We start from the raw sequence: 25,583 nt of genomic DNA on the forward strand, positions 1-25,583 counted from the left end.
CACATGCATTTATTAATGAATCCAATTGGACTCTTAATATCTCACCCGGCACAGCCAGAGGAGGACTGGTCAACTCTCTGAGCCTGGGTCCTCTCTAGGTTTCTTCCTAAAATCCTAGCCACTGAAATTCAACACTACTGTTGTTTGCTCCTTGGTGTTTAAGGCCAGGTGTTTTTGTAAAACTGTAAACCGCTGTTGTAAAAAGGGCTTTATAAATACATTTGATTGATTGATTGATTTGTTTATTGGTATTGGCCACGTAGACTCACTGTCACTGATACCTGATCCTGTATTTTTGGCCAGTATCAGATAATATCTGATGCCAGTATCAAATCGATGCATCCCTTATAGTAATGGTTGTTGTTGATAATTCCAACTCTTAAGTGGTTATTGAATATTAAATGGCCCCAGCCTAGTTTAAGTATAGTGTAATTTGATCATGCCCTCCTGCTGGTTGTAGATTCCCATCATGATAGCATTTTGTTTCCTTCATGTTTGTCTCATTTTGTGATTTGACTTCTTGTGTGCACGCGTGTGTGCGTGCACTATTAATAGCCATCTTGTAACATGCCTTTGTTCTCTCTTGTCTTTTGCCATTCCTGTAGGAGGAGATGATGACGGTGAGTTAATATGAATCTATTTCTAATTAATATATTTATAGTTAATAATCTTTAATAAATACAAACTCACACAATATTATCTGGGGATCCTTGCAGGCGAAGGCTTCTACAACTGGCTGGAAGGTAACTACTCTTTCACTTGTTTTTCTTGGAAGATTCCTGTCATTCATTTAAAATCCAGTTCATGTTTCCAAACTCGCCTAACAAAATTTAAATGGTGGAAGAGAACTGCAAGAGATTATCAGAAAAATGCATTTTAAACTATTGCTGAGGTGGGTAAAATACAAGTTTGGAATGCAGCAGCTGGTTGGTGCACCTTGTAAATCTGTGTTGTTAAAGCGAGAGTTTGACCTAAATTCATATTTGGGTGAAATAACACTTAGCTTGAGTTGTTCTTGAAGGCCCATGGAGTCATTTTTCACAACAAACTATTATTCACCTCTGTCCCAGTCTCGAATTAGCATTATTAGTATTTTCCAAATGAATTGAAACTGTGTGAGCAACAAAAGCTTCATTGCAGGTGGAAAAACTTTTTTTAAATAAACTAAACACACTAAATTCAACAATCTGTTGCAATACCATCACATTTTTTGACTGGATCCTGATAAAACATCTGGCAGAATTTGGTAACTTCAAACTGGCACTTTTCAAACTATTTTCTGTAGCCACCACAAACACCCTCTGTTATTCGGCAATGATGTCATCGGTAGCTAGCAAATGCTAAGTGGTTGTTCCAGGTTGTAAATAGTTGTTCATAAAGTTATGTAAAAAATGTGGATCGATAACATTGTGAACAACACTGACCGGTAAACTTTGGAAGTATCAGTTCACTTGAAAATTATTTATATATCAACAATGAAAACATTATTTTGAGAAATACAACATTGAAAGATTCTTTGAGGTAAACAACAACACCACCTTCTTTGTTAGAAGTGTTTTGGAGTATATTTTCGCTTCCAATGCCTCATGTGCTGCTCGGGATGCACAGTATCAATTAATTAATTTGGACCATGCTAATAATGCTAATTCGAGGCTGGGACAGAGTTGAATAATGGATTGTTGTGAAAAATGACTCCATTCAAGGACAACTCAAGGGAAGTATTATTTCACCCAAATATGAATCTAGGACGAACTCTCCCTTTAAGCCCTAACCCAGCATTGATAGTATTTCCCCTTATTGGTGCCACGTACTGAGTACAAAAACAAATGAAACCAGAATGATGACGAATTCGACCACTGTGCACCACTTTTGTCCTTTCATCTGTGTCCCAATCACTTCAGTCTTTGCCAGCATCCCTGAAAGTAACCGTGAACCACACAACTCTGAAAAGTTATAATCGGATCAAGTCCCCCAAGATACTCTCTCCCTTCAGTCCTCTCCTCATGGGCATTGGCATCTCAAATGGGGAAAGTAGTGCAGGTTTTCCCTTTGGAGTGTTTTGTACAGATTTAAGTGGTGGAGGCCTCTCTGGGTTGGGCTACAAAGACTCCATACAGCGTTCCATTCGTTGGCTCTAGAGAAGGCTATGAAATAAGCCATTGTTGTGCCTGTGAACGTCTTGTGAAAAGGGAGACCGGGGCCAGTGAACTGGAACGACGCGCACAGTGACAGCATGGCCCGTTATCCCTTCACCTGATTATATCTCAATGCCATTTCTTTTTTGGTTTGTTTGTTTGTTTACTTTGCAATTTTGCTGAGCTCTTTTGTCCCCCCCTCTTTTGTTCAACCTCTCCTATGGTTTCCTCCCATCCTCCGCCCTCATCTTTCCTTTTCTCCCGCTCTCACTGTTTTTCTCTCTCTTTTCATTTCCCTTTCCCTCTGTCTGCCTCTCTTGATGAATCTCTGTTGTCCGTCTCTGTTGTCCCTCTCTGTTGTCTCTTTCTGTCCTATCTGTCCTCTTCCTCTTCACCTTTAGGTCTGTGTCTGGAGAAAAGGGTGTTCTACCGGCTCATCTCTGGTCTGCACAGCAGCATTAACATCCACCTGTGTGCAGAGTATCTGCTGGATGGTAAGACCCACCACTGCCACTTCCTGTTTCCTGTTGTATACTTCCACCCCATAACACCCCATAAAGGTTGACAGGGCCGCTAGCATAATGTGTTGGTGTCAGAATTCTTAGAATTGAGAGGCAAAATATCTGGGTGGTCCTCTAGCTCAGCTTTAAGGGCCATGTGTTTGATTTCTTGGGACACCCATAAGAAAAAATAACATTTCATAAAAGTGTCTTAAATGGCATATTATAATATAATTAAGGACTAAGTACCCATTAAGGTAATAGCCATATGTTATTTTGACTTGTTTTTTTCTGTTAAGGTTTTTTGCTAGACCTGAAACACAAGTGACCCAGTTTCCTCACAGTTTTTGACCCAAATGTGAAAAGGTTGTTTCCCCGTCCACTTCCCTCCTCCCCAGAGGGCTGGGGCAAGTCCCTGTGGGGCCCCAACGTGCAGGAGTTCCGCCAGCGCTTCGACCCGGCCGAGACCAAAGGCGAGGGCACACGGCGTCTCAAGAACCTCTACTTCCTCTACCTGATCGAGCTGCGCGCCCTCTCCAAGGTGGCGCCTTACTTCGAGCGCGCCTTCGTCAATCTGTACACAGGAGACCACCAGGAGGACCGTACCACCAAGGAGCTGCTCTTGCAGTTCTTCAATGACACAAAGTGAGTGAGAAAAGAAAATCTAAGGCTTTATTGAGCTTGAGGAGAATGACTTTAGCTCAAAGAGCTGCAGGCCACATTCTAATACGCATTCACAGTCTGCAGCGTGGCAGTGTTTTTTAATAGCCTATCACAGAAATGATCAAAATTACAGGGTATTCTGAGACTGACGTGCTGAGGTCCGTAAAACAAACATCCTGATACGCCAATGAGGAAAGGGGAGACAGACTGTAGAATATGAATATTAGGATTTCCCAAAAACATTCTGAATGATCCAGAGTTTTTTGAGGTGGGAGTTGGCTGCCTGCTGTTTATTGACCACTACATTATAAGCCTTTACAACAATTAGCTGTTTTATAACACAAACATCCGAGTGAAAAAGGTAATTTATTGATCCTCTGTCTCTCACTAATATGCTTGTTTAGTAGGCCAGGTAAGAGCAAAATAATTCCCAGGTTTGTCTAACAGACTATAGCCACGTTTGTCCAACAGACTATAGCCACGTATGTCCAACAGACTATAGCCACGTTTCTATCCATTATTGCACACTGGCTCCAGACAGTTTCTTCACAATTACCTGATGTTTTCATAATTTAATAATTCAGTTTTGCTTGATGAGAATCATTTTAATTTGAAGCATTCTGACACGGGCATTTCAAAAGCCACCGAACTTCAATGTTTAAAAAAATATATACTTTTGGATTGTAGGCTACATTTATCCCCATAAACTAGTGCTTTGTAAATACATGTATTCCACCAATACAGCTACTGCTTTCTCCATCTAGTGATCAAAACCTGGAAAGTAACTTACGTTGACCAAATGGCAAATTCAGCATTCCTCTGCTGTTGACTGGATGAAAAGTGGGAAGTATTTACCATGTAATGATTAGGGATGCAACAGTACAGTGTGCCCATGTAGGTATCGCGGTTTGTGTCACGGCAACCGTACAGGTTCGGTATGAATGACGTGATTATATTAGAAGTGTTGCCACTCCGACAGTGGCAAAGCGATGCTTGCAGACTGTATTTTGTCTTCTTACCCCCGTCATTGTATTGAACACTGAATTCAAAATGTTCCCACACAGCGGATTTGAAAGATGGCGGTGCCTCTTCAAATTTGCTTCTCTCTGTCTCACTAGTTCTCGCCACAGGCACGTTGGAGTTGAGAGCATATTTGTTTTTAGTTTCCCTTCTCTTCATAGGGAGCCTGTAGGGAGGTTTCCTACTGAGATCTCAATGCAAATCGTCCATTGGTTGTTTAAGGGGGCGGGGAGTAGCAGTCAGTGCGATTGCCACATTTTGAGACATTGCTGTGGAGTAAAGTTTGTCAGCCTTCAGGAGCCCACTAAAGACCTGGAGCTCCAAGCAGTTGCCTGCCTTACCTGTTCACAAGCTAAGCATCTGGTTCTGTGGATCTGAATCTACAATGTTCGTGTAGTCTGCAGCGCAATAAGCATGATTTGGAAATTATAGGACAATGACCGGCATATCGTAACTCTGCGGTTGGCGTGTGCGTATTGAACCATAGGAGATGTACGGAGCGGTTCGGTAACATACCGTGTACCTTGGCATCCCTTGAAATGATAAATGTATACAACATTTATCGACCATGGATATGATATGTACTTATTATTAGAACACAGGTTGATGTGTGCATTACAGTTCAACTAGTTATAAAACATTTTTAAACAAGAATAAAATTGCTGGACCAAGAGTCATGCATTTTGCTCTGCTGAACTGCAATGGCTGTCTGGCATCTCACACTACAATGGCAAGCAGCACTTAGGTAGTTACTCTTTCTCAGATTCCCTTTCGGACGTTGTCACATAGAAATGAACTGAAGCAGCCGGTTTTGACTCCAAAATAACCATCTGTTCTCGTCTTTCAGAGCTTTCCCAATGCATTTTGATGAGAAGTCCATGTTCGCCGGGCAGAAGATGGAAGCGAAAACGTTAAAGGTAAATCCTAACATTTCACTTTAATGTCACTTTATTTGCATCAGGCAACATTCTAGCTAACCAGTGTTGAGGCCCATTTCAATTCCAGTCCATTCATAATGTACAATTAAATTGTATTTCTTCCCCCTCATTACAAAGCAAAGAGAAATGGAATTTCAGTGCAATTTCTGAATTGCCTGAAATTGAAATGGAATTGACCCAACCTAGTAACGAACACACCATCAGTACTTAAATCAGTTTCATCTATATCTCAGTGGTTTGGTCTGTGGCTCAGTTTTGTATCAGTGGGATTTGAACGGTGGAGAGCAGCCGTCTATTTGGGCTACCTCACTTCAGAAGCAGCTATCAAAATGAGCCAGTATTCGGTCAACACCGTCAAGAGGCATATTAGAGATTTATGCATTACTGCGTTAATGTGTAGAGTGAACTGAACGTGATGAATACATTGGACAGCCCACGGTGTGATAACAGCTGAATGCCGCTGATGATAATGGGCAACAGACTGTGAGAGCTAGTGTGTATGTTACCACTGATGATAATGGACAACAGACTGTGAGAGCTAGTGTGCATGTTACCACTGATGATAATGGACAACAGACTGTGAGAGCTAGTATGTATGTTACCACTGATGATAATGGACAACAGACTGGGAGAGCTAGTGTGTATGTTGCCACTGATGATAATGGACAACAGACTGTGAGAGCTAGTATGCATGTTACCCCTGATGATAATGGACAACAGACTGTGAGAGCTAGTGTGCATGTTACCTCTGATGATAATGGACAACAGACTGTGAGAGCTAGTGTGCATGTTACCTCTGATGATAATGGACAACAGACTGTGAGAGCTAGTGTGTATGTTACCACTGATGATAATGGACAACAGATTGTGAGAGCTAGTGTGCACGTTACCACTGATGATAATGGACAACAGACTGTGAGAGCTAGTGTGTATGTTACCACTGATGATAATGGACAACAGACTGTGAGAGCTAGTGTGTATGTTACCACTGATGATAATGGACAACAGACTGTGAGAGCTAGTGTGTATGTTACCACTGATGATAATGGACAACAGACTGTGAGAGCTAGTGTGTATGTTACCACTGATGATAATGGACAACAGACTGAGAGCTAGTGTGTATGTTTCCAATGACTGTCTGACTGTCTCAAGCGCTCTTTTTTTTTTTCTCCCTCTCCGTTTTCCCAGGAGGAATTCCGGCTCCATTTTAAAAACATCTCCCGGATCATGGACTGTGTGGGCTGCAGTAAATGTCGTCTGTGGGGGAAGCTACAGGTACGCCATTCTGCTCTGGTCCTCCTGATCCGCTGTTTTTAGAGCCATGCTGTGCACTACTAGTATGCAAGGAGCTGAAATGCAGTTCTGTTGGGTTTACTGTCCATAATGGTTCATTTAAATGTTACCATTCTAAAGGGAACAATGGGAAACATCCACTACTGTTCAAAGGTTTTGGGTCACTTTGAAATGTCCTTGTTTTCAAAAGAAAAGCAAATTTCCTGTCGATTAAATTAACAACATTGGTCAGAAATACATTTTAGGCATTGTTAATGTTGTAAATGACAATTGTAGCTGGAAATGTCTGATTTTTATGGAATATCGACATAGGCGTACAGAGGCCCATTATCAGCAACCATCAGTCCTGTGTTTGCAATTATGTTAGCACAGCTGAAAACTGTAGTGCCGATTAAAGAAGCAATAAAACAGGCCTTTAAACTAGTTGAGTATCTGGAGCATCAGTAATTGGAGGTTTGATTACAGGCTTAAAATGGCCAGAAACAAAGAACTTTCTTCTGAAACTTGTCAGTCTATGCTTGTTTTAAGAAATTAAGGCTAGTCCATGTGAGAAATTGCCAAGAAACTCAAGATCTTCACAGAACAGTGTGAACTGGCTCTAACCAGAATTGAATGAGGAGTGGGAGGTCCTGAGTGCACAACTGAGCAAGATGACAAATACGTTAGAGTGTCTGGTCTGAGAAACAGATGCCTCACAGGTCCTTAGCTGGCAGCTTCATTAAACAGTACCTGCAAAACACCAGTCTCAACGTCAACAGTGAAGAGACGACTCCGAGATGCTGGCCTTCTAGGCAGAGTTGCACAGAAAAAAAACATATCTCAGACTGGCCAATAAAAAGAAAAGATTAAAATTGGCAAAAGAACACAGACACTAGATTGAGGAAGATTGGAAAAGTTTTATGGACACATTTAAGTTTGAGGTGTTCAGATGGCAAAGAAGAACATTTGTGAGACCCAGACCAAATGAAAGGGTGCTTGACGCCATCTGTCAAGCATGGTGGAGGCTAAGTGATGGTCTGGGTGAGATTTGTAAAAGGGATCTTGAACAAGGAAGGCTGTCACTCCATTTTGCAACGCCATGCCATACCCTGTGGATGGTGCCTGATTGGAGCCAATTTCCTCCTAAAACAGGACAATGACCCAAAGCCCAGCTCCAAACTATGCAAGAACTATTTAGGGAAGAAGCAGTCAGCTGGTATTCTGTCTATAATGAAGTGACCAGCACAGTCCCCGGATCTCAGACCTGTTGAGCTGTTGTGGGAGCAGCTTGACTGTATGGTATATAAAAAGTGCCCATCATACCAATGCAACTTTTGGGAGTTGCTTCAGGATGCATGTGGTGAAATCTTATCAGATTACCTCATCCAATGGACAGTTAGAATATCAAAGGTCTGCAAGGCAGTAATTGCAGCAAATGGAGGAATCTTTGAGGAATGCGAAGTTTGAAGGACCCAATTATTATTTCAATGAAAAATCATTATTTCTAACCTTGTTAATTTCTATATTTCCTATCCATTTTGCTACATTTTCTATTCTAACTTGTTTCATATATGTTTTCATGGAAAATAAGGCAATTTTTAAGTGACCGCAAACATTTCAATAGAAGCATAGGCCTACATAAAGGATTCTGTACAGCCGGGCTAAAAGATTGCCTGTTTGTTTGAGTTTGTGAATTCTTTGTCTACTTTTCTTCATACAAATAGACAGAGGTTAAAGACTGGGTTATAAACTGGGCTAGGTTTCTTTTCTGGTGCTACAAATGACTCCCAAGGGGAAGCTCGTCACAGTTTAGTAGGCAAGCTTTAACAGGAACGATATTCCTCTGATTTAAAACTGATTCCAGCATATAACATTGTCCCAATTATCCAGCTACATTGCTCCAAGGACAGAAAACAAAACCAGTTAATTTGGAGTGGATATTGTTGAATCGTCAGTACCTTGTGTATTCTGTTTATTGGACAAATGAAACGTGACAAATGAAATATGATAATGTGGAAAATGACAGCAATGCAAAGCCATTGTTTCCCAAAAGTGTTTGCTTATGAAATGCATTCAACATGAGATAAAATAGTTTCACACGTTTGGGATATGCTCCCATGTTGTTTTTGGCTACAATGTTTGACCTTCAGGTCAGTGTTCCGCAATCCTATTCCTAATCTTTTTGTTTCTGACCTAACAATAACAGACCTGATTCAGCTTATCAGAGACTTGATAAAGACTTGACTGGTGGAATCTACATTTTTCAAGACCAGGATTGAGAAATGCGGATAATGTGTACATTTACCAATCGCTCACCAGTTCCCTGATTTTACCCCATTGCAGACACAAGGGCTGGGCACGGCTTTGAAGATCCTCTTCTCTGAGAAAGAGATCAAGAACCTTCCAGAACACAGCCCTTCAAAGGGCTTTCAGCTAACACGTCAGGAGATAGTTGCCTTGCTGAACGGCTTTGGGAGGTTAAGACACTTTTCATTATTTTTTGTTGGTACCACTGACTTGACAACTGGGGGGTGCTCTTTAAGGCACACAATGGAGAACGTTTTATAGTGGCAATATTATTTTTTTACTGGTTACATTCCGGTTTTTCATTTTCTTCCATTTGGTGCCTAAAGAAGACTGCTAGTGTAACTAAAGGGGGATTCAAGTTGTGCTAGCAAAGCTGTTAATCTTGTCCTTCTTTCTCTCTTGGGTTTTGTCATTCTCTCTCTATCTGTCTGCCTCTCTTTCAAATGACCATTAGGCTCTCTACAAGCATCCACCAGCTTCATAATTTCCGGGCTTTGCTGAAGGAAAAGAGGTAACAAACACCCCCTTCCCACCAGTGCTACCATCTTCCCGCCACCAGGTGGAGCCAGCCAAGAGAAAACTGCAATAGTTTTATTCCTCTCCAGGATAAGACCATGTTTAGGGACTTCAGGATTGACTCTTAACCCCCATCCCTCCCTCCTTTCTTCCTACATGAATAGTTACTTACCCTCCAACTCTCCCATTTTAAGTCTCTAAAACCTCCCCCAAAGGTGTTTTGCATCCTAAGAACCTGAAATACAGCCCAAATGGCATTATTCTAACTTGAGTTCAACTACGGGGAGTACTTCACAGCACGTGTTTTGTCTGCACTCCATTCTGGAGTACATGGCTTGTCATTTTATTTCACCCCTTTTTCTTTCCCTTCCTTTTATTGTAATTGTTTTTCTTGAGAACAGTGTCGCTTGATGCCTGAGAAATCTGTACCTCCTTGTTTAGTTCAGTTTTTACTTTTTGTGGGTGAAAGTGTTAACCATCTCAGGCATACTAGTGTTAAGCTATACCCACCCTCGAGTAAGCCCATATGTTATTGGAGGTGTGTGTTTGTGAGTGTGTGTGTGTGTGTGTGTGTTGTTCATCACCAGTTGCCGCTAATCGATAATTTGAACTACGATCCATTATGTACTTTTATGACCATGAGCTTAATAAGCATCGCAGCCTTTTGCTGTCCTTGATGTGTAACTTTATCCTGTCTCAACATGTGTGTGCATTGATTGAACAAACGTCTATGTAAGAGAGTGCGTTTGTCTTTGTGTGTCTGTGCATTTATATGTGCTGTTTAGGGGTGTTTTAGCATCATCTCCATTTGGTAATGCAGTCTTAATGCCCAGCACACAAATTATTCAAGGTATAATTTAAATATGAAAAAGAAACTAAAGTCTTGCAGGGCAACAGGCACACATTGCCTATTCCTTATGCGTGTTCAACATATCTAGTAGTTAGACTATTAACATAATGCAATTGAACAATGTAGATTGTTGAGAGTACAACAAGCAATGCCAAATGTCAGATGGGGCTTAATGTCCCCCCCCACCACCTCTTTCCAGTCTAATGTAGTGGTACATTGGACACTCCAATTTCCAGCTTATTGTTTTATTTATTTTTCCAGTTTGGTTTGAATTTACTTTTGGGCCTAAGCATACTTTACTATTTTTTGTTCCAGTTTCTAACGAATCTATAGCATTTGGCCCTAATGGAGTTCCATCTCAGAAACATCCTGTTTACACATAGCCCAACTAAAAACAGAAGAATAAAGAAATAATGAGAGAGAAAACAAGAAGTTTCAAGATGAACTCAATATAGGAATAGGAGGTTCAGACAAACCTGACACATTTTAGTTTTAGACAATATCAATTGTGCCGTCAAAAAATCACTTCTTGCAAAAGCCATTAGGTATTTAGCCGATAGGCTGGGCCTTCTGTCAATAAAAGTTGTAGTAAATTCTAAAGAATTATTCTACAGGGCTAGACAAAGCCTGGTTTATTGGACCTATTACTTTCAAATATGTTTAGGTTAGGAGTAGTGTAGGGGTAGTATACAATTATTCAGATTGACTTGCAGTATGGACTCTATTTACACCAGTTGTGGCTTTTGAAACATTGTTTACCAATGTGTATCTACAGTCCTTTACTTCGTGTTATTCCCTCAAACTGAGCCCTTTGTGCACCATGCAGATTGGATGTCTAGTGTTATTAATGTTATGATTTATGTTTAACTCTGTCAGGGTTTGTGCTTATACCGATATGGATATGACGTTTCCTGTCAGAGCCTGAAATGGAAGAACCACACTTTCTTTTTGGGAATTTATTTTAATAGTTTTTCTGACTGAAATTGTTATTTTACAAGGTGGACCAAAGATTTTATGTTTCTTTTATTTATATTGTCACGGCAAAGCACATGTAATTATCAACTGCATTTTTGGACTTTGCATCACTGACGTAGCGTGGTCCGTTCAGCCCCCCCCCCCCCCCCCCCCCCCACACACACACGTGAAGCTGATCTTGTTGTAGATCACGCTAACATCCGCCGTCTGATTATGATATCGCAACAGAAACACGCGAGGTAACATAGAAATGACAAATGTTCTGATTGTGGCCACCTCGGGCGCCGCTCCTACCGCGAGACCGGATGCAATCGCACCTCCTGAACCCCCAATAGTTATGCCAGTGCTTTGCACCCCACCCCCACTCCCTCCCGCCACTTGTTTAACATTTTTTCGAAAATGTCACGAGTGAGGATAGCCTTATGTGCAAACATGACAAGTTATTGGTAGCCAGACAATATCTGGGTAATACATTTTAACTCATTTTGTAAAAGATCCCAATCCATTCAAACAAATGTAGAAATGGGGTCCAGTAGGTAGTACTTGAGTCTATTCTGGTAGCTAGGTTAGCTGATACGCTAACCCAAAGGGCAATGCTGCTGTCACCGTGAATGTGAACACTGTGGATATTTGAATGGACTGTTCCAATTGAGAGAACTGAAGATGAAGTGTTTGCGCGTGTGTGTGTGCGTGTGTATGCGTGCGTGTGTGTGCGCGTGTCTGAGCATTGCATGCTTTCAGAACACCAGAACGTCTCGTGCAATCCAAATGTCTGCCTTAAAAGTTCAACAACAACAAACATGTTTTGTGGAAAAACCCACCTGCTTTCTAGGATGAAATCTACCATTTTGTAGCCAATGACCTCCACGCTCTTCTGCTGTCTCTGCCTTCGTAATATATTCAGATTACCCATACAGTTGTGCTATTTGAAAAAGGAAAATTACTGAAAGGTTTTCTGTCTATGAATATATATAGTTCCACCTATTGAAATGTATACTGTATTTATTTAAAGAGAGGAATAAATATTTCTGGTTGTCATTCAGAACTGTCTTCTGATTTGTTGTGTTATAGCAATCATGTACATCCACTTAGGGAACAATTAAATGTTTTCCTCACAGAAAGAGATGTTACACTTTGCACTGATGATCAAAAGTTGAACTGATTGATATGACTTCAAACAGGGCCTGACTACTGTGTCATCTAAATTACACCTCAGGGGCATGGTAATGTGATGAAGTATGCCAATATTATGTCATAACATTTGTTTTAGATATGTGGCAATGTGGCCATTTGCTTGCAAAGTCAGTCAAAAATAGCAAGTTATGCCAAATTACACTAACATTCTGTGAACTCCCTTCAGTTTAAGATGGCATTGTCATAATGATAGGTTTTAGCTACCCATTACTTATTAAGTACTAATTACTTATTTATTATGTCATGTTTTGGACATCTGCCCTCACATTCAAAACAGTATGGTGATAAAATATGCAATCCGTGATCATTTATTGAATAACTTTTTGAAAATAACATGAAAATAATTCTGTTGTGTTATTGGGACTTATTGTTATCTTTCCGATCATAAAAATATAGTAATGAAATTGTTTGGTTCAATACCATAAAACATTAAAAAAACAATTGTTTAACATCACATTGAGTATTTCACAACCAAAATTTCATTTTATTCATGGTTACATGATCACAAGACAGTTGACACAAAATAGAGCATCTGATCAGTGCAAACATTATGCTTTACAAAGGACATACAAAACACCATCTCCTGTTAGAAATATAGAATCCATCTGTTTCACCTGTACGTCACCAATAAATTAATATTTGTTCATAGTCATATTTACTGCACATGTAGAAATTACATTTGTATTCGTCATTGTATGATTATATATAGCTATGTATATTGTCTATGGTCAACTACTTTCATGTCTAATTTTGTGAATAACTTGGCACTAGCTTAAGATATGGTTTTATGTCATTGGTTTTCTAGACCGCATTCTAAAATATCTACCTTATCGCTAATGGCCCTTGCTTGGTGACTAATGTGGTGGCTGATTATGGACAAAATACGGATACTGTCAACAAGTGTCAGAGTTTACAAAGTGCATTGCGGTGCTGTACATCGGACTGGTTCAAACCCCGACCCTGGATGTGTCAGTGTAGATGGAGGTCTCCCGTAACCGGCGCCAACCGTTGTTCGTCCGTCCCGGTGTGAATGGTGAAACTGCTGTTACGGCTTCCGCAGTCATAGCCATCTGTATTTAGGCTATTGGTAGAAAAGATCAACCAGTTACCTGGTTATTTTCTAGCTATTACAGTGCTATGAGAAATAAAGTTACCACGTGAAATATTTTCTATTTGACATGTACGGATATGCTCTTCAATACTTGTCAGATATAATTTAATGAATAACACTAAAACATTATGGTTTGACAGGGAATCATTTTTGCACAGTCTTCCTCACAGAACCGCTTCAAATGTGAGACGTTACGGTGCAGTCTTGTATCACCCATTTCCAGTACCCCTCAGCATTCCAATGGGATTAAAGATCAGGCTTTAGACTTTGATCCATTTTTGGTTCAGCTTCAGCTTTTTGACAGACAGACTCACTGTTCTCCAGTATACTCTGGTAAAGTGTACATTTCATGGTTGAATCTGTGACGGTGAGTAGGCAAGGCCCTGAGGCAAAGCTACCCCAAACTATAATCCCCCTGCTACCATGCCACACTGTCTAGGTCAGGGCACTTTATAGTCTTGTTTCAGTTGGGCATTTTTTCAGTTGTGCAAATTTTTTTTTTTAAGCTTCTTCATTGAAACTCTGTCTGGGGTCCCCAACAAAGGATGTTACGATTCAAATATTTCAATAGGAAAATTTTAAGTGTTACCCAACCTTCACTTTTGGACATTAACCAACCCTACACTCAACTCCTCCACATTTACTGGATTGGTTAAACAGTGAAGATTAAACAATTCTCCCAAGACATTTTCTTTCCTTCTAGAGACGTATAAGGTGTTCTAGTTCTAGTGCTGGAAGCTATGATGGCTGTCCCAATCCTCCATTCCAAGAAAATGTGGCTTTGCCAGAGAGCTTAATGGAACACTATGGAGCTAGCTCTAAATCAAGCATGAGAAAAATTTTCTCATTGGAAACCAAGCCATAGACTTAAAGCATGTTTACCAGTCATCAGACCTTTAAAAAAAAAATATTTGACCTCTTTGCTATTTACCTGTAAGCACATTGACTACCTGCAAAGAGTGAGGGCCCTTTGCAAACCGTTATTGTTTCAATGAAATCTTAGGGATGTGAAGTACTGTACCTTGTGGAGTTGTTTTGAGGAGGGATGCTCCATGCAAGGTCGTCATCGCTATCGTACCGACGGGGGTTGTCAAAGAAGTAGCGTCTTGATGACAGCACATGATTCGGGATCCCTGATCCACTCTACAACGACCGCATAATCAAATACGCTGCTAGTTACACTTTATTTAAGAGCCCAGTTTAAGATGGTTCAATTCATTGCGGAATGGTAGAAGACAGACAAATGTTCCCTCCAAGTACATCTCTACAAGCCTGTACAGTTCTTATTACACTTCGCTCAGCATGGTCGTTTTTCATTGGTACACACAAGGTTGATACTACCACATTCCCCAGCTTCACCATTCCCCAGCTTCACCATTCCCCAGTCACTAACTGGTAAACAGCGGGACGGTTAGTTCATGCTGAATCAAGCAAGTATTTCCAGACTTCTGTTCCCATCTAAACCAGCCAACCTCACACACTCACTCTGTCCTGTGGTGGCCGGCGGACCCTGAAGAAGAAGACCACTAAGGAGGTTGGCAGCAGCTCCCAGACGAAGAGGATCACACCAAACACAATGTAGCCGCCGTCCCCCAGAGAGGACTTCAAGTCTGCCTGTACAGGCAGACAGTGTGAAATTTTAAACATGTTTATTCCTCCAGAGGGTCCCCATTTGTGGGTCTGTGACGGCATAGGGTTGACAGTATTGAATTGGAGTGTGCTTGTCTCCCTTCCCGACACTCTTGCCATCGTTCTGTCTGAGGTACTGTGATCCTTACCTGGTCGGACACGTTGTACCAGTCATAGTCAAAAGAGTTGATGTTCTCGATGTCAGTCAGAGCTAGCACCACCAGGTTGTAGCAGGCCCGTGATGCATAAAGCAGAACCACCAGGACACCAATCAGAGTCACCTGACACACCGATGTCCCCTGCAACCAATAGTGAAGGAGCTCATGGACTAGGCTACCAATTGGCATTACAGAAGATGGGTCATGAAATGAAAGGAATCATTTGAACTGCTTTTTAAATTTGATCTAGCCTGACTCTTATTTGTCTTTCATTTAACTTTAACTTTGCACATTGGGTCAATTTTGCAGACAAGGATAAAGTCTACTCCTGCAATACCCAGAATCTCTATTGAGCTTGAGTTTTTAGTCAAGGACGTGTGGAACAGACCTAGTCTAGCTCCATGGAAATCTGGGACTGTATGTATCAAGTGCCTTTAAGATGGGGTGCTAATTTAAAGGATCTACTCAGGGGTTTGTCTTCCATGTAGAAGAATTTCAAGAAAACACCTTTTACTAGGTAAATTGACTGAGGACCCATTCTCATTTACAACAAGGATATAGGAGCAATTAGTTTGACTAGCTCAGGGACAGAACCTTGCCAGCTATGGAATTCAGTCTAGCAACCGTTCAGATACTGGTCAGATGACCTAAATGGACTACTGACCACCATGTTCAAAATGAATTTTCCCTCCATTTCATATTTCTTGCCAGTTTTACACAGTTGTAAACACTGTTTTGTTATTAAAAACATTTCACCGCGCTTTACATATTTGCAATATTCAGTGAATGTTTTATAACATAAAGACCAAGTTAGCAACTTTAGGAAAATACTGTGATTTCTACGTTGCAGCTTTTCCCAGTGACAAAATGCAGTGTTCCATTTTGACAACAGTGCAAGAAATCAATAAGCAAGTATCATGGCCAATCACAACACTGTAGGTAGTACTGTGAAACATTATCATTATACATTATATTTTTTATTCTAAACTGTATTTGACTTTATATTCTTAACGGTTTTAATTTTTCTTATTTCTTCACTGTTCTGTATTTGATTTTATATTCTTAATGGTTTTTATTCTTTCTTATTTCAAATGGATATTTATGTAAAGCACTTTGAATGATCATTGTGTATGAAATGTGCTATATAAATAAAATTGCCTTGCCTTGCCTGCCTATCAGTGGTCAGCATCTTCTGAAATCTTCTGAAATGTCATTGCAAAACGTTATATACAAATTTCAATGTGTTGCCTTTAACTTGAAGTTCGTCATATACCAGAGTGAATAAATGTTATTATAAGGTGAATTGTAGCAGAAGTGCATTTTGTGATTTTTTGTGAAACCTTTACAGCAACATACACATTTTTGTAAAAGATTAAAACAGTAATTACTCTAGGAATGTCAGGATTCTGGAATGTCAGGACACTTCTTGCTTAAGTTTATGGTCACAAGCAGACATTACCTAACTGGGAGGGCACATTTTTGTTAAAGGTTTTACCTATTTTGGAGGGTATTTCATTGAGAGAGGGGTCATGTGTCTAAGCTGGGAGTATTACCACTAGTCACCCCTATGAGACACTTGATATGGATAGTCCCCAATCTACTGCTGTTGAGGGTCCCACCTTTGACTCGAGGTATATGCTGGCCAAGGACATCTTAGCCACCTTGTAGAGACAGACAGAGAGCGAGACGGCACAGAGCACGAAGAGTGTATCGTTGATTGTGACTCTGACCAGGACAATGGTCTTGACCTCAGCTGCAGTCATCTTAACCATCAGGGCACAGGCCAGGTTGACTACCAGGAAGAGAAGACTGACCGCCAAGAAGACCAGGTAGAGAGGGAGCCTGTTGATTAAAAGATATACAATTAAATGTTTTTCTGGAGCACTGCAGTAAAGTAATGTGAAAAGTAAGCACACCCTCTAGAATGTTTTATTTTTTCACACTTTGGACACATGAATATCTGAGCTAAATTCCAAACATGTCCTTGGCTAAAGGTAACCCAATGTAATTCATCACACAGAAGCATATTAAACTTTGAAACCTTTTATGCAATTGAAATGAACATAAATGCAATTTCCTTATGCAGGATAAGTTTGTACACCCCTACTTTCACAAACAAATGGGTAAAAGTAGAGTCAGATGCACCACAACCGTTGTATTAGAAAGTATTAGAAAATAGTTATAGACATGAGAAGATTCCATCTTCCATTAAGATTAGATACTTGGCCTGGTTACATTTTAACCATATTGGTGTGTGATAACATCATGCCAAGAAGAGGTACTACTGATGCTCATGATTAGGGAGGGGTTAAAATGCTATTTCCAAGCAATTGAGTGTTTCAAGTTTCAAGGTGTATTTGACAAAAGCACAGAACAACACATTGAAATTCTTGTGACATGGCACCCGACCACTATGTAACAAGAATTAAGAAGAAGAATATAAGCAAAAATAAAGCCAAACAAAAACTAAAGCAATAATATAAACATAACTGTACACTAGCAACAGTTTAGAGCATACTGTAAATGAGGCAGCAATCTGGGTAGTAGTACTGAACATTATAGATATGGCAAATATGGCAATAATATACAGAACAATGTAATTTGGTGGAATTATTGAATATAATAAGATATTACAGATATATATAATAGAGATATATAAGATATAGAGTGTAATAAACTTATGAATTGAGGCATAGCACACTACAACTATGTAGTGAGAATTAGTGAAGAAAACATATATACAGCAAAAATATTGCAAACAAATAAGCAATAATATACATAACACCGTACACTAGCAGCAGTTTAAAAGAATACTGTGTACTAGCAGCAATATTTGTAGTAGTATTGAATAATGTACATTCCACTGTCCTAAGGTTTGTCTATAAATAGAGAAAATCACAGACCACTGGCAATCCAAATAGGACAGATCCTCCCACCAAATTCAGACCAAAAGCTGACCGAAAGAGAAAAGTTTATAGGAACCCCAGGGTAACATCGATGGATCTGACCTCTCTTGCCACTTTCAACGTCAAAGTTCATGAGTCAACTGTCAGAAATAGACGGCACAAACCTGGCCTACATGGGAGGTCAGAAAAGAAGCCTCTGCTCTCAAAAACAGAAGCCTCTGCTCTCAAAAACGACACAACAGTTGTTTTCCAGACAACACCTAGGTAAAGATCAAAACTACAGGAACGATGGCCCTCATTCATGAAACATGCTTACGAATTTGATCTTAAAATGATCATATGATCATTTCAACGACAGAGCTGGTATTTGTCAATATTATTTTTGTCGTATCCTTACGATCAAACCCACGTCTAGTCGGAGACCGTGTAAACCATCGCCAAAAAATAAGATCATGCTCGATTTGCAATAAGACCATTATCACGAAATATAGCAATCGTAACAGCCTCCATAACAACAACCAAAATTATAATAATAATAGGTCATATAAAATAAGATGACAAGGAATTTAACACATATTGTATCAGTACCGTAGGCACTTATTGTATTATTTCATTTTATTCTGCATTCTCTCTCTTATTTCTGTTGTTGGAGCATTTGGAAGGCTTGAAATGCCTTTGTGTATGCAGGGGCGAAAATCTGATCAATCAACTTTGGAGGGGACAATAATGTTACAATTTCTCAAGAACAACTTAGGACACTTGGGACAAGTGTAGTTCTGTAATACTGTTTATTTTGCGCCATTGGTTGAGTCACTACTGTAGCTCTGCAAAGTAAGCTATTGTGTGAACCCTACCAACATAAAACAAATCCACTTACTGGATTAATCTCACAATAGCTACGTGCATTGAGTAGACACGAACACTAAATTGCACTGTAAGCTTCTGTCATTGACTCGAATTCGAACAACTGCAAACACTGGTTGATTTTATAGTAGCTATCTAGCAAACGTCAGCTAGCTAACATAAAGTGTGACCTATAATTCAATGTAGTGAACATGAAGACTGGTGACGGTTATGTGTTTTATTGTATTCAGTGTTAGAAGGAAAGAAATGTATTTTAACTACTTACTGAAAGTCAGCCACCAATAACAGACTGTCAGATTCCCACGCATGCATGCAATGAATGAATCGAACAATTGTGAGGCGAATGGTGGGGGAAAACTTAAAAACGCACTATTAAACGTCAGAAATCGGTCGTGTCCCCCCGTCCCTCCCAGGATTTACGCCTGTGTGCATGTAATGCACTAAAAATAAACTTGCTTTTCCTAGATTTTCCTAAGTAACTCAGGCCGTATCAACATACATGGTGATCATAAATGGTCGTTATTATTTCGGTGGCTGGCATATTTATCAGCTAACAGGTCTAAAATAGACAAGTGAGAACATAAATAAACCAGCGGTTCTGGGTCTAGCTGTTACCCTAAACATGGCAGTGCTTGCTCTTTTAAAGGACTTTGGTCTGAGACACAAAAATGTTACTGCACTCATTTCGTCATGGAGAATGAGGAATGGTTAATTAGCCTTTTCAGGTTATAATTTATGTTGAAATCTCTCAATTCATAGGTTGCTGATCGCCACACCCACATAAATTACGGGTGTGTCATGTGTAAATAAGGACCGTTGCAGCGCGTTCTCGCGTCCACGTCTTTATCCGGTTAGTCCATCTGCGATGACATCTAAGCTCATTTCGACCAGGTGTGACAGTTTCGACCAGAGATGATCGTAAGTCTCTCCCAACATTTGAATCTGAGATATTTTCTGAGAAGGTGTCATGAACGAGGGCCAATGGCTCTCATTCGTGTAACCTGCTCACAAAATATCTCGTTATTTTTTCAGATTGTGATTTATGAAACTGCCGCACCTCTTCGAAATGAGCCTAGATGTCATCGCAGATTGATTAATCGTATAAAGACGTGAACGCACAGCACCTGTCCTCATTTACATACGACACCCCCTTAATTTATGCGAATGTGGCAATACTCAACCTATAAATTGACACCTTTTTTTTTTTTACCCATTCGAGATTCCCCATGAAAAAATCACAGCGGTCACGGAACACTCGCATCTCACCGCAGAGGTCCTGTAGAAGAGCAAGCCCTGCCATTATTAGGGTAACTGCTCAACCCACAACCACTGGTTTGTTAATACTCTCTAGTCAATTTAAGACCTGTTAGATAATCAAGATGCTAGCAACTAAAATTATAATGACCATTTACGATTGGTTACAGTGGCGTGCCATGGAGTGAACAATAAATTCCAAATTATATCATAAAATTATTGGGGAGAATGTGAGGCCATCTATTAAAAAGCTGAAGTGAATATAGATCTAAAAATCATCCAAAACACACAAGCAAAACTGCAACAGAATGCCTCAAAATGAAGAAAGGGGGGGGGGGGATGCAATGGCACAGTTATAAGAAACGACTACATTGTTATTTCAGCCAACGGGGCAACACCAGCTATTGCAGCTAGGGTGTACTTATTCCACACTATAAAATTGCATTTATTTAGATTTTTCATGAATAAAGGATTGGAAAGTCTGATCTTTCAATATCATTTGTTATATTAGGTGACAATTATCTGTCAGGTGTTGAAAGAAAGAATTAATATCCATGTGCCCAAAAAAATCCAACTAACTAACTTTTTCACATTACTGTGAAATGGTCTGGATTTTTTAAGTAAATAAAATCTCTGGGATATATCTACAGTTTATGAATTATGTGAGAGCCCTGAAAGGATGTAGGCAACTACTTACTTGTATTTAAGGAGCTCTGGGGAATATTTGGACTTTGCCTTGAAGTAAACCTGTTTTGGGTGACATCAGAAAGTGAGTTAGACTTTGGACATTTTCCCACTGGTCTTTGGGAATGTTAAGAGGTGACTGTAATCTGCTGTTGCCACCGTTTCACATAACCCAAGAGAACGAAAACGAACAATCCACAACGTGGCCTCTCGGTGAAGGAACCAGTTAGTGAATTAAGGCTGACACCAGATCAGATATGTGGAAGGATTTCATCAACAGGAACCCTTTTTAACTACGTTGACTGACCTCTTATCAGTTACTATGAAAAGCACCAAAACCAACTCATGACGTGATGTGAACATCGAACCAGTAAGGCCAGTCTGTATTATCTATAAGAGCAGCATGTGAATGGAGCTAATGCTGAGAATACATGTAGCAATGACCTTTTATTGCCAACAGTGGGGCTGAACATTTCAAATGAGCTAAAAAACACTGGCGTCTGTAGACGAATGCTGTTTAATGAGCCTGGCTGTCCTCCGTCTCGTGAGTATTTCCTGGCCCCTGTGCTTTTCTTTCTGCGTTGCTTGCTTTTTTGGCTGACTATGCCGACGTGAAACAGGTTAGGTTAAATATGTGATTTGACTGTCAATCATTGAATCACAGTATGTGACACCACTGAATGATATGAATCCGATAGTGATCCATAGTCCATTGAAAAGCAACATCATATGTACTATATGATTATATAACAATTAAATGCTGAGTCTGCACTTAAACAAGAAACAGCTTTGCTAAGCCACTGAATTATTGAAACATTGATATAATTCTTCCTTTGTCAAGATTTCACACATTCACTCCTGCCTTTTTCCTTGAGCTGCCTCCACACCTCCTCACAGCCAATTATTGTATACAACACTCACGCATCAATGTGTTAACATGCATTGGTACTCAGAACTATGGCGTATGAATATCTAAATGAAAGCCATCCAACTATAATCCTCATTTAAGACCCTAATGGACACCCAAAATTGCATCAATTTGGCCAATGTCCCTCTCCAAGACCCTCCTCCCTCAAGGTGGCCCCTGGGAGCCAATCCTGTCCCAACCTGGGCGCAGTAGAGGTTCATGAGGCTCAGCGTGAAGAACTGCAGACAGACGGGGAAGCAGTAGAGCAGCCAGAAGGCGAAGGGCCCCAGCGCGTTGGCCGTGACGCAGTCGCGGAAGTAGAAGGAGAAGAGGAGGGCGCGGAGGGCGGCCCACAGCAGGCACAGGAAGAGGAACGCCGTCTGATAGCTGAAGCGCTTGTGGCGGTAGCGGAGCACCAGCCATAGCTGGGCATAGACGAAGGCGAAGAGGAGCGAGTAGAAGACCGTGTAAGCCACGGTGAGGCCCAGCTTGACGTAGGGAGGGATGGCCGGGGCCATGGTGGGGGGCGGGGCGGGCATGGAGCCGTTGCCGGCAGCGGCCGCTATGGCAGCTGGCTCGGGTGCCGTCGACACCCCCCAGACGGCACCTTGCTCCGCCACCACAGGGGACAACGGTTCCAGGGATGTGCCCATCTCTTCTCCATTCATCCTCTTTACCTCGGCCAGGGAGAAAAACAAGGATATTCCTTTTCTTCTGTCCCTCTCAGGCAACACTGCTGTATCGCGGCTGGTAGAGCCGATGCCTCCCCTCCATGGAGCCTAAGGTTCCGACACACAGCCCCGGTGTCTGACTCAGCGAAAGGAAGGAGGGAGAGAAAGCAGAGAGGGAGGAAGAGAGAGAGAGAGAGTGAGACGGGGGAAAACAAGACACTGCCCTCTTTCTGCCGGTGCTCCTTGGATAGCGGTTGGAGGATGATGTCACATGACTGGGGCTCGGAGTGTTTCATTGGCTGAGGCCTCAGCATGAGACCGTGATGCAGTTAAAGAGGAGGGGGGAAGGAAACAGATGCATCGAGAAAAAGGGAGCGAGGTGGGGTGGGATGAAGGGAGAGGAGAGCAGATTGTACCTTAACCAACGTGCTTGGGGGACCTGTCTGTCCCAATCTAGCTCCAGCATCATGGGCCGCATCATCCTGCAGTCTATGCCAAATACCTTTTGGGTTGCCCTCCCCCATTGTGGTCTCCTCTGTCACTGCTTCTGTCCTCCATCCATTCTGCAGTTTGTGGATGTATCCCACAGATGTTATGTGTCACTGAACATACGTTTGTTAATAACCACTTCCATTTAAAAACTATTTTTTCTTGTAATAAAATATATTGTATATTGAACCTATACCTTTAGATTAACAGAAATGTTAACTAACACATAAGCTACAGAACCTAAACTGGGAAGGCAGGGAATATTATGACATGAAATGTAACTACACTTCTGTGCCAGTGTTACTTCATATTCACAGCTGCTGGGGTAAAGTGCCAAAATGTTACTTCTGCACAATAATGGTACTTATTGTGAATACTGTATATGAGTCCCTATTTCCACAATGAATCCTACACCCTCACCATAAACTATTTATAGTGTTGTACATTTCTTGGATTGTTAAATTGTAATCATCCAGGGACAATTAGACATATAGAGTATCTCACAAAAGTGAGTACACCCCTCACATTTTAGTAAATATTTGATTATATCTGTTTATGTGACAACATAGAATGACTTGTATAACAGTGTAAATTTGCTGTCCCCTCAAAATAACACAACACACACCCATTAATCTCTAAACCGCTGGCAACAAAACTGAGTACTGTATATGGGGCTGCTGTAGCCAGTGTGGAATATACAGTATGTAGATTTAGAATAACAACTCATTACTGTCTGGTTGTATGCTAATTAATGTTTTTATTTTTTTTACTGAATAGTATGATGCTGAAATCCTGCTGCAATCCTTAAGAAGTAATCTTTCTGTGTGTGTTAGCGTGTGTGTGTATTTGTTGGGTTAAATTCCTTTTCACTTAAATTAATTCAACAAGTAAAAAAAAACTGACTTTCCAATTCCAATATTCCTTATTGCCTCTCGTGAGAAATAAATGGAATTTAGAATGTGAATTTTAGGTTCTTCCTGAATTGACTGAACTCAAATAGAGTTGACCCAACTCTAATGTGTGTGTGTATTTGTTGGGTTAAATTCCTTTTCACTTTAGTTAATTCAACAAGTAAAAATAAACTGACTTTCCAATTCCAATTTTCCTCATTGCCTCTTATGAGAAAGAAGTGGAATTTAGAATGTGAATTTTAGTTTCTTCCTGAATTGACTGAACTGAAATAGAGTTGACCCAAACCCTAATATGTGCGTGTATGAATGTAAGTGTATAGGAGGGCTTCTCGTTATTCATCCTGGCTTGCTGCTCTCTTGCGCCCCCTGCTGCCAGATGCCTGAATTGATGTACCAGTGGGCTTGTTCCTCTGTTGCTGCTGCTTCTGAGGGAGAGTGCTGCTGGGGCCCTTGACCACCAGTTTTGGCCTCTTGTGGTTGGACTGTTTCAGTTCCTGATCAAGGCTATCCCTCATCCGCTTCCAGGAAAGGAAGGAGGACACCTGACATGGTTTGGTGATGGCCTCCTTCTGCTGCACGGCATTCTGGGATGGCAAAGCCTGCTGGATCAGCTCAGATGCCATATCAGTTTTTTGACATGAGCCTGAACAACCAATCCTTCTCAGGATCATCCTGATTGCAGAAGGGTTTCTAGGGTCAGCACACAGGACAGACTTCCAGAGGACCTTGGCCTTGCACTGGTCAGCAGTTTCAGCATTTTGAGATGCCTTAACTTGGACCTGTAGGCCACTGTAACTATGGAGAGTAGGGATGGCCCCTGACTGGTATACTTGGGTGAACTTGGGACCCTGCAGACACAATAAAAATGGATAGTCCTACACTCTAAAATGTATACCTGACACAAGGGCAAGGAGTTGTAATTAAATTTATATTAAGGGAAAGGACACCTGAATGGGTTTGGTGATGGCCTCCTTCTGCTGCACAGCATTATGGGACGGTAAAGCCTTCTGGCTCAGCTCAGAAGCCAAATCAGTCTTTTGACATGAGCCTGAACAACCAACCCTTCTCAGGACCATCCTGATTGCAGAAGGGTTTCTAGGGTCAGCACACAGGATGGACTTCCAAAGGACCTTGGCCTTGAACTGGTCAGCAGTTCCAACCTTGCATGCCATTTTAACTTGGACCTGTAGGTCACTGTAACTATGGACAGTATGGATCTTTGGACCCTGCAGATACAATAACAATCGATTTTACCCCAAATTGTATACCTGAAGGGGGGACAAGGATGTGTATCCTACTACAATTTATTTTAAGTTCACTGCATTTACATTACTTTTAAATAGATCCTCTATTTTCTTTAAAAGGCTCAATAGAAAGTTGTTAGACAATGACATCTCCTCAGGCCGTTTTGCCTAATTGGCTTACTAGCTTGCATGTCCAGCGTCTTGACTTTGTAAAACAAGAAAATTGTAAAAGAATAATCTACTCACGTTTTCCATTTTAGGTACGTACTGTTGAGGAGTTTGGATAAATAATGAAACATTCCAAATGTGATTAATATTCTAAAATTCTAAAACGAAACGTAATAATAGTTCATTTCGTAAGGGCAGCGAATCACCAATTTCTCTA

At 40.8% G+C, this 25,583-nt stretch overlaps 2 protein-coding genes and 1 long non-coding RNA gene across 5 annotated transcripts in view; 2 read left to right on the forward strand and 1 right to left on the reverse strand.

Annotated features, from left to right (window-relative positions):
- Window positions 1-12,218, forward strand: part of ero1b (endoplasmic reticulum oxidoreductase 1 beta) — a 35,045-nt gene extending 22,827 nt beyond the window's left edge. For both annotated transcript variants that reach the window (XM_010889357.5, XM_010889358.5), the window contains exons 9-16: window positions 606-620; window positions 717-743; window positions 2,537-2,629; window positions 3,034-3,280; window positions 5,166-5,235; window positions 6,445-6,531; window positions 8,872-9,005; window positions 9,290-12,218. In XM_010889357.5, the coding sequence (XP_010887659.1) occupies window positions 606-620; window positions 717-743; window positions 2,537-2,629; window positions 3,034-3,280; window positions 5,166-5,235; window positions 6,445-6,531; window positions 8,872-9,005; window positions 9,290-9,350 (734 nt within the window). In that variant the 3' untranslated portion in view covers window positions 9,351-12,218. The remainder of the gene's footprint in view (window positions 1-605; window positions 621-716; window positions 744-2,536; window positions 2,630-3,033; window positions 3,281-5,165; window positions 5,236-6,444; window positions 6,532-8,871; window positions 9,006-9,289) is intronic.
- A 608-nt stretch (window positions 12,219-12,826) lies between these two features.
- LOC105021584 (integral membrane protein GPR137B) lies at window positions 12,827-22,742 on the reverse strand. Its single transcript, XM_010889359.5, has 7 exons — window positions 22,084-22,742; window positions 20,990-21,039; window positions 16,888-17,110; window positions 15,260-15,409; window positions 14,967-15,095; window positions 14,503-14,624; window positions 12,827-13,451 (listed from the first exon to the last, which is right to left on the reverse strand). Exons 1-7 carry the CDS (start codon window positions 22,549-22,551, stop codon window positions 13,340-13,342), a joined length of 1,254 nt encoding a protein of 417 aa, XP_010887661.2. The 5' UTR covers window positions 22,552-22,742; the 3' UTR covers window positions 12,827-13,339.
- LOC117594835 lies at window positions 21,258-22,126 on the forward strand. 2 transcript variants are annotated; one of them, XR_004576093.1, is made up of 3 exons: window positions 21,258-21,346; window positions 21,437-21,520; window positions 22,038-22,126. It is a non-coding gene; the product is annotated as an uncharacterized LOC117594835 (long non-coding RNA). The 2 variants fall into 2 exon arrangements; XR_004576092.1 differs by lacking the exon at window positions 22,038-22,126 and adding an exon at window positions 21,818-21,898.
- Window positions 22,743-25,583: the final 2,841 nt, after the last annotated feature.

This window comes from Esox lucius, chromosome 9, assembly GCF_011004845.1.
Source record: "Esox lucius isolate fEsoLuc1 chromosome 9, fEsoLuc1.pri, whole genome shotgun sequence".
Classification (NCBI taxonomy): Eukaryota; Metazoa; Chordata; class Actinopteri; order Esociformes; family Esocidae; genus Esox; species Esox lucius.

Bases quoted from the DNA above. Each gene is read 5' to 3' on its own strand.
- LOC105021584 (XM_010889359.5), bottom strand. From the start codon at position 22,551: ATGAATGGAGAAGAGATGGGCACATCCCTGGAACCGTTGTCCCCTGTG. The intron at 17,111-20,989 runs GTAAGTAGTTGC...TTTAATCAACAG, and splicing joins CCAGAGCTCCTTAAATACAA to GCTCCCTCTCTACCTGGTCT. The intron at 13,452-14,502 runs GTACAGTACTTC...TTCTACCAATAG, and splicing joins CCTCAAAACAACTCCACAAG to CCTAAATACAGATGGCTATG.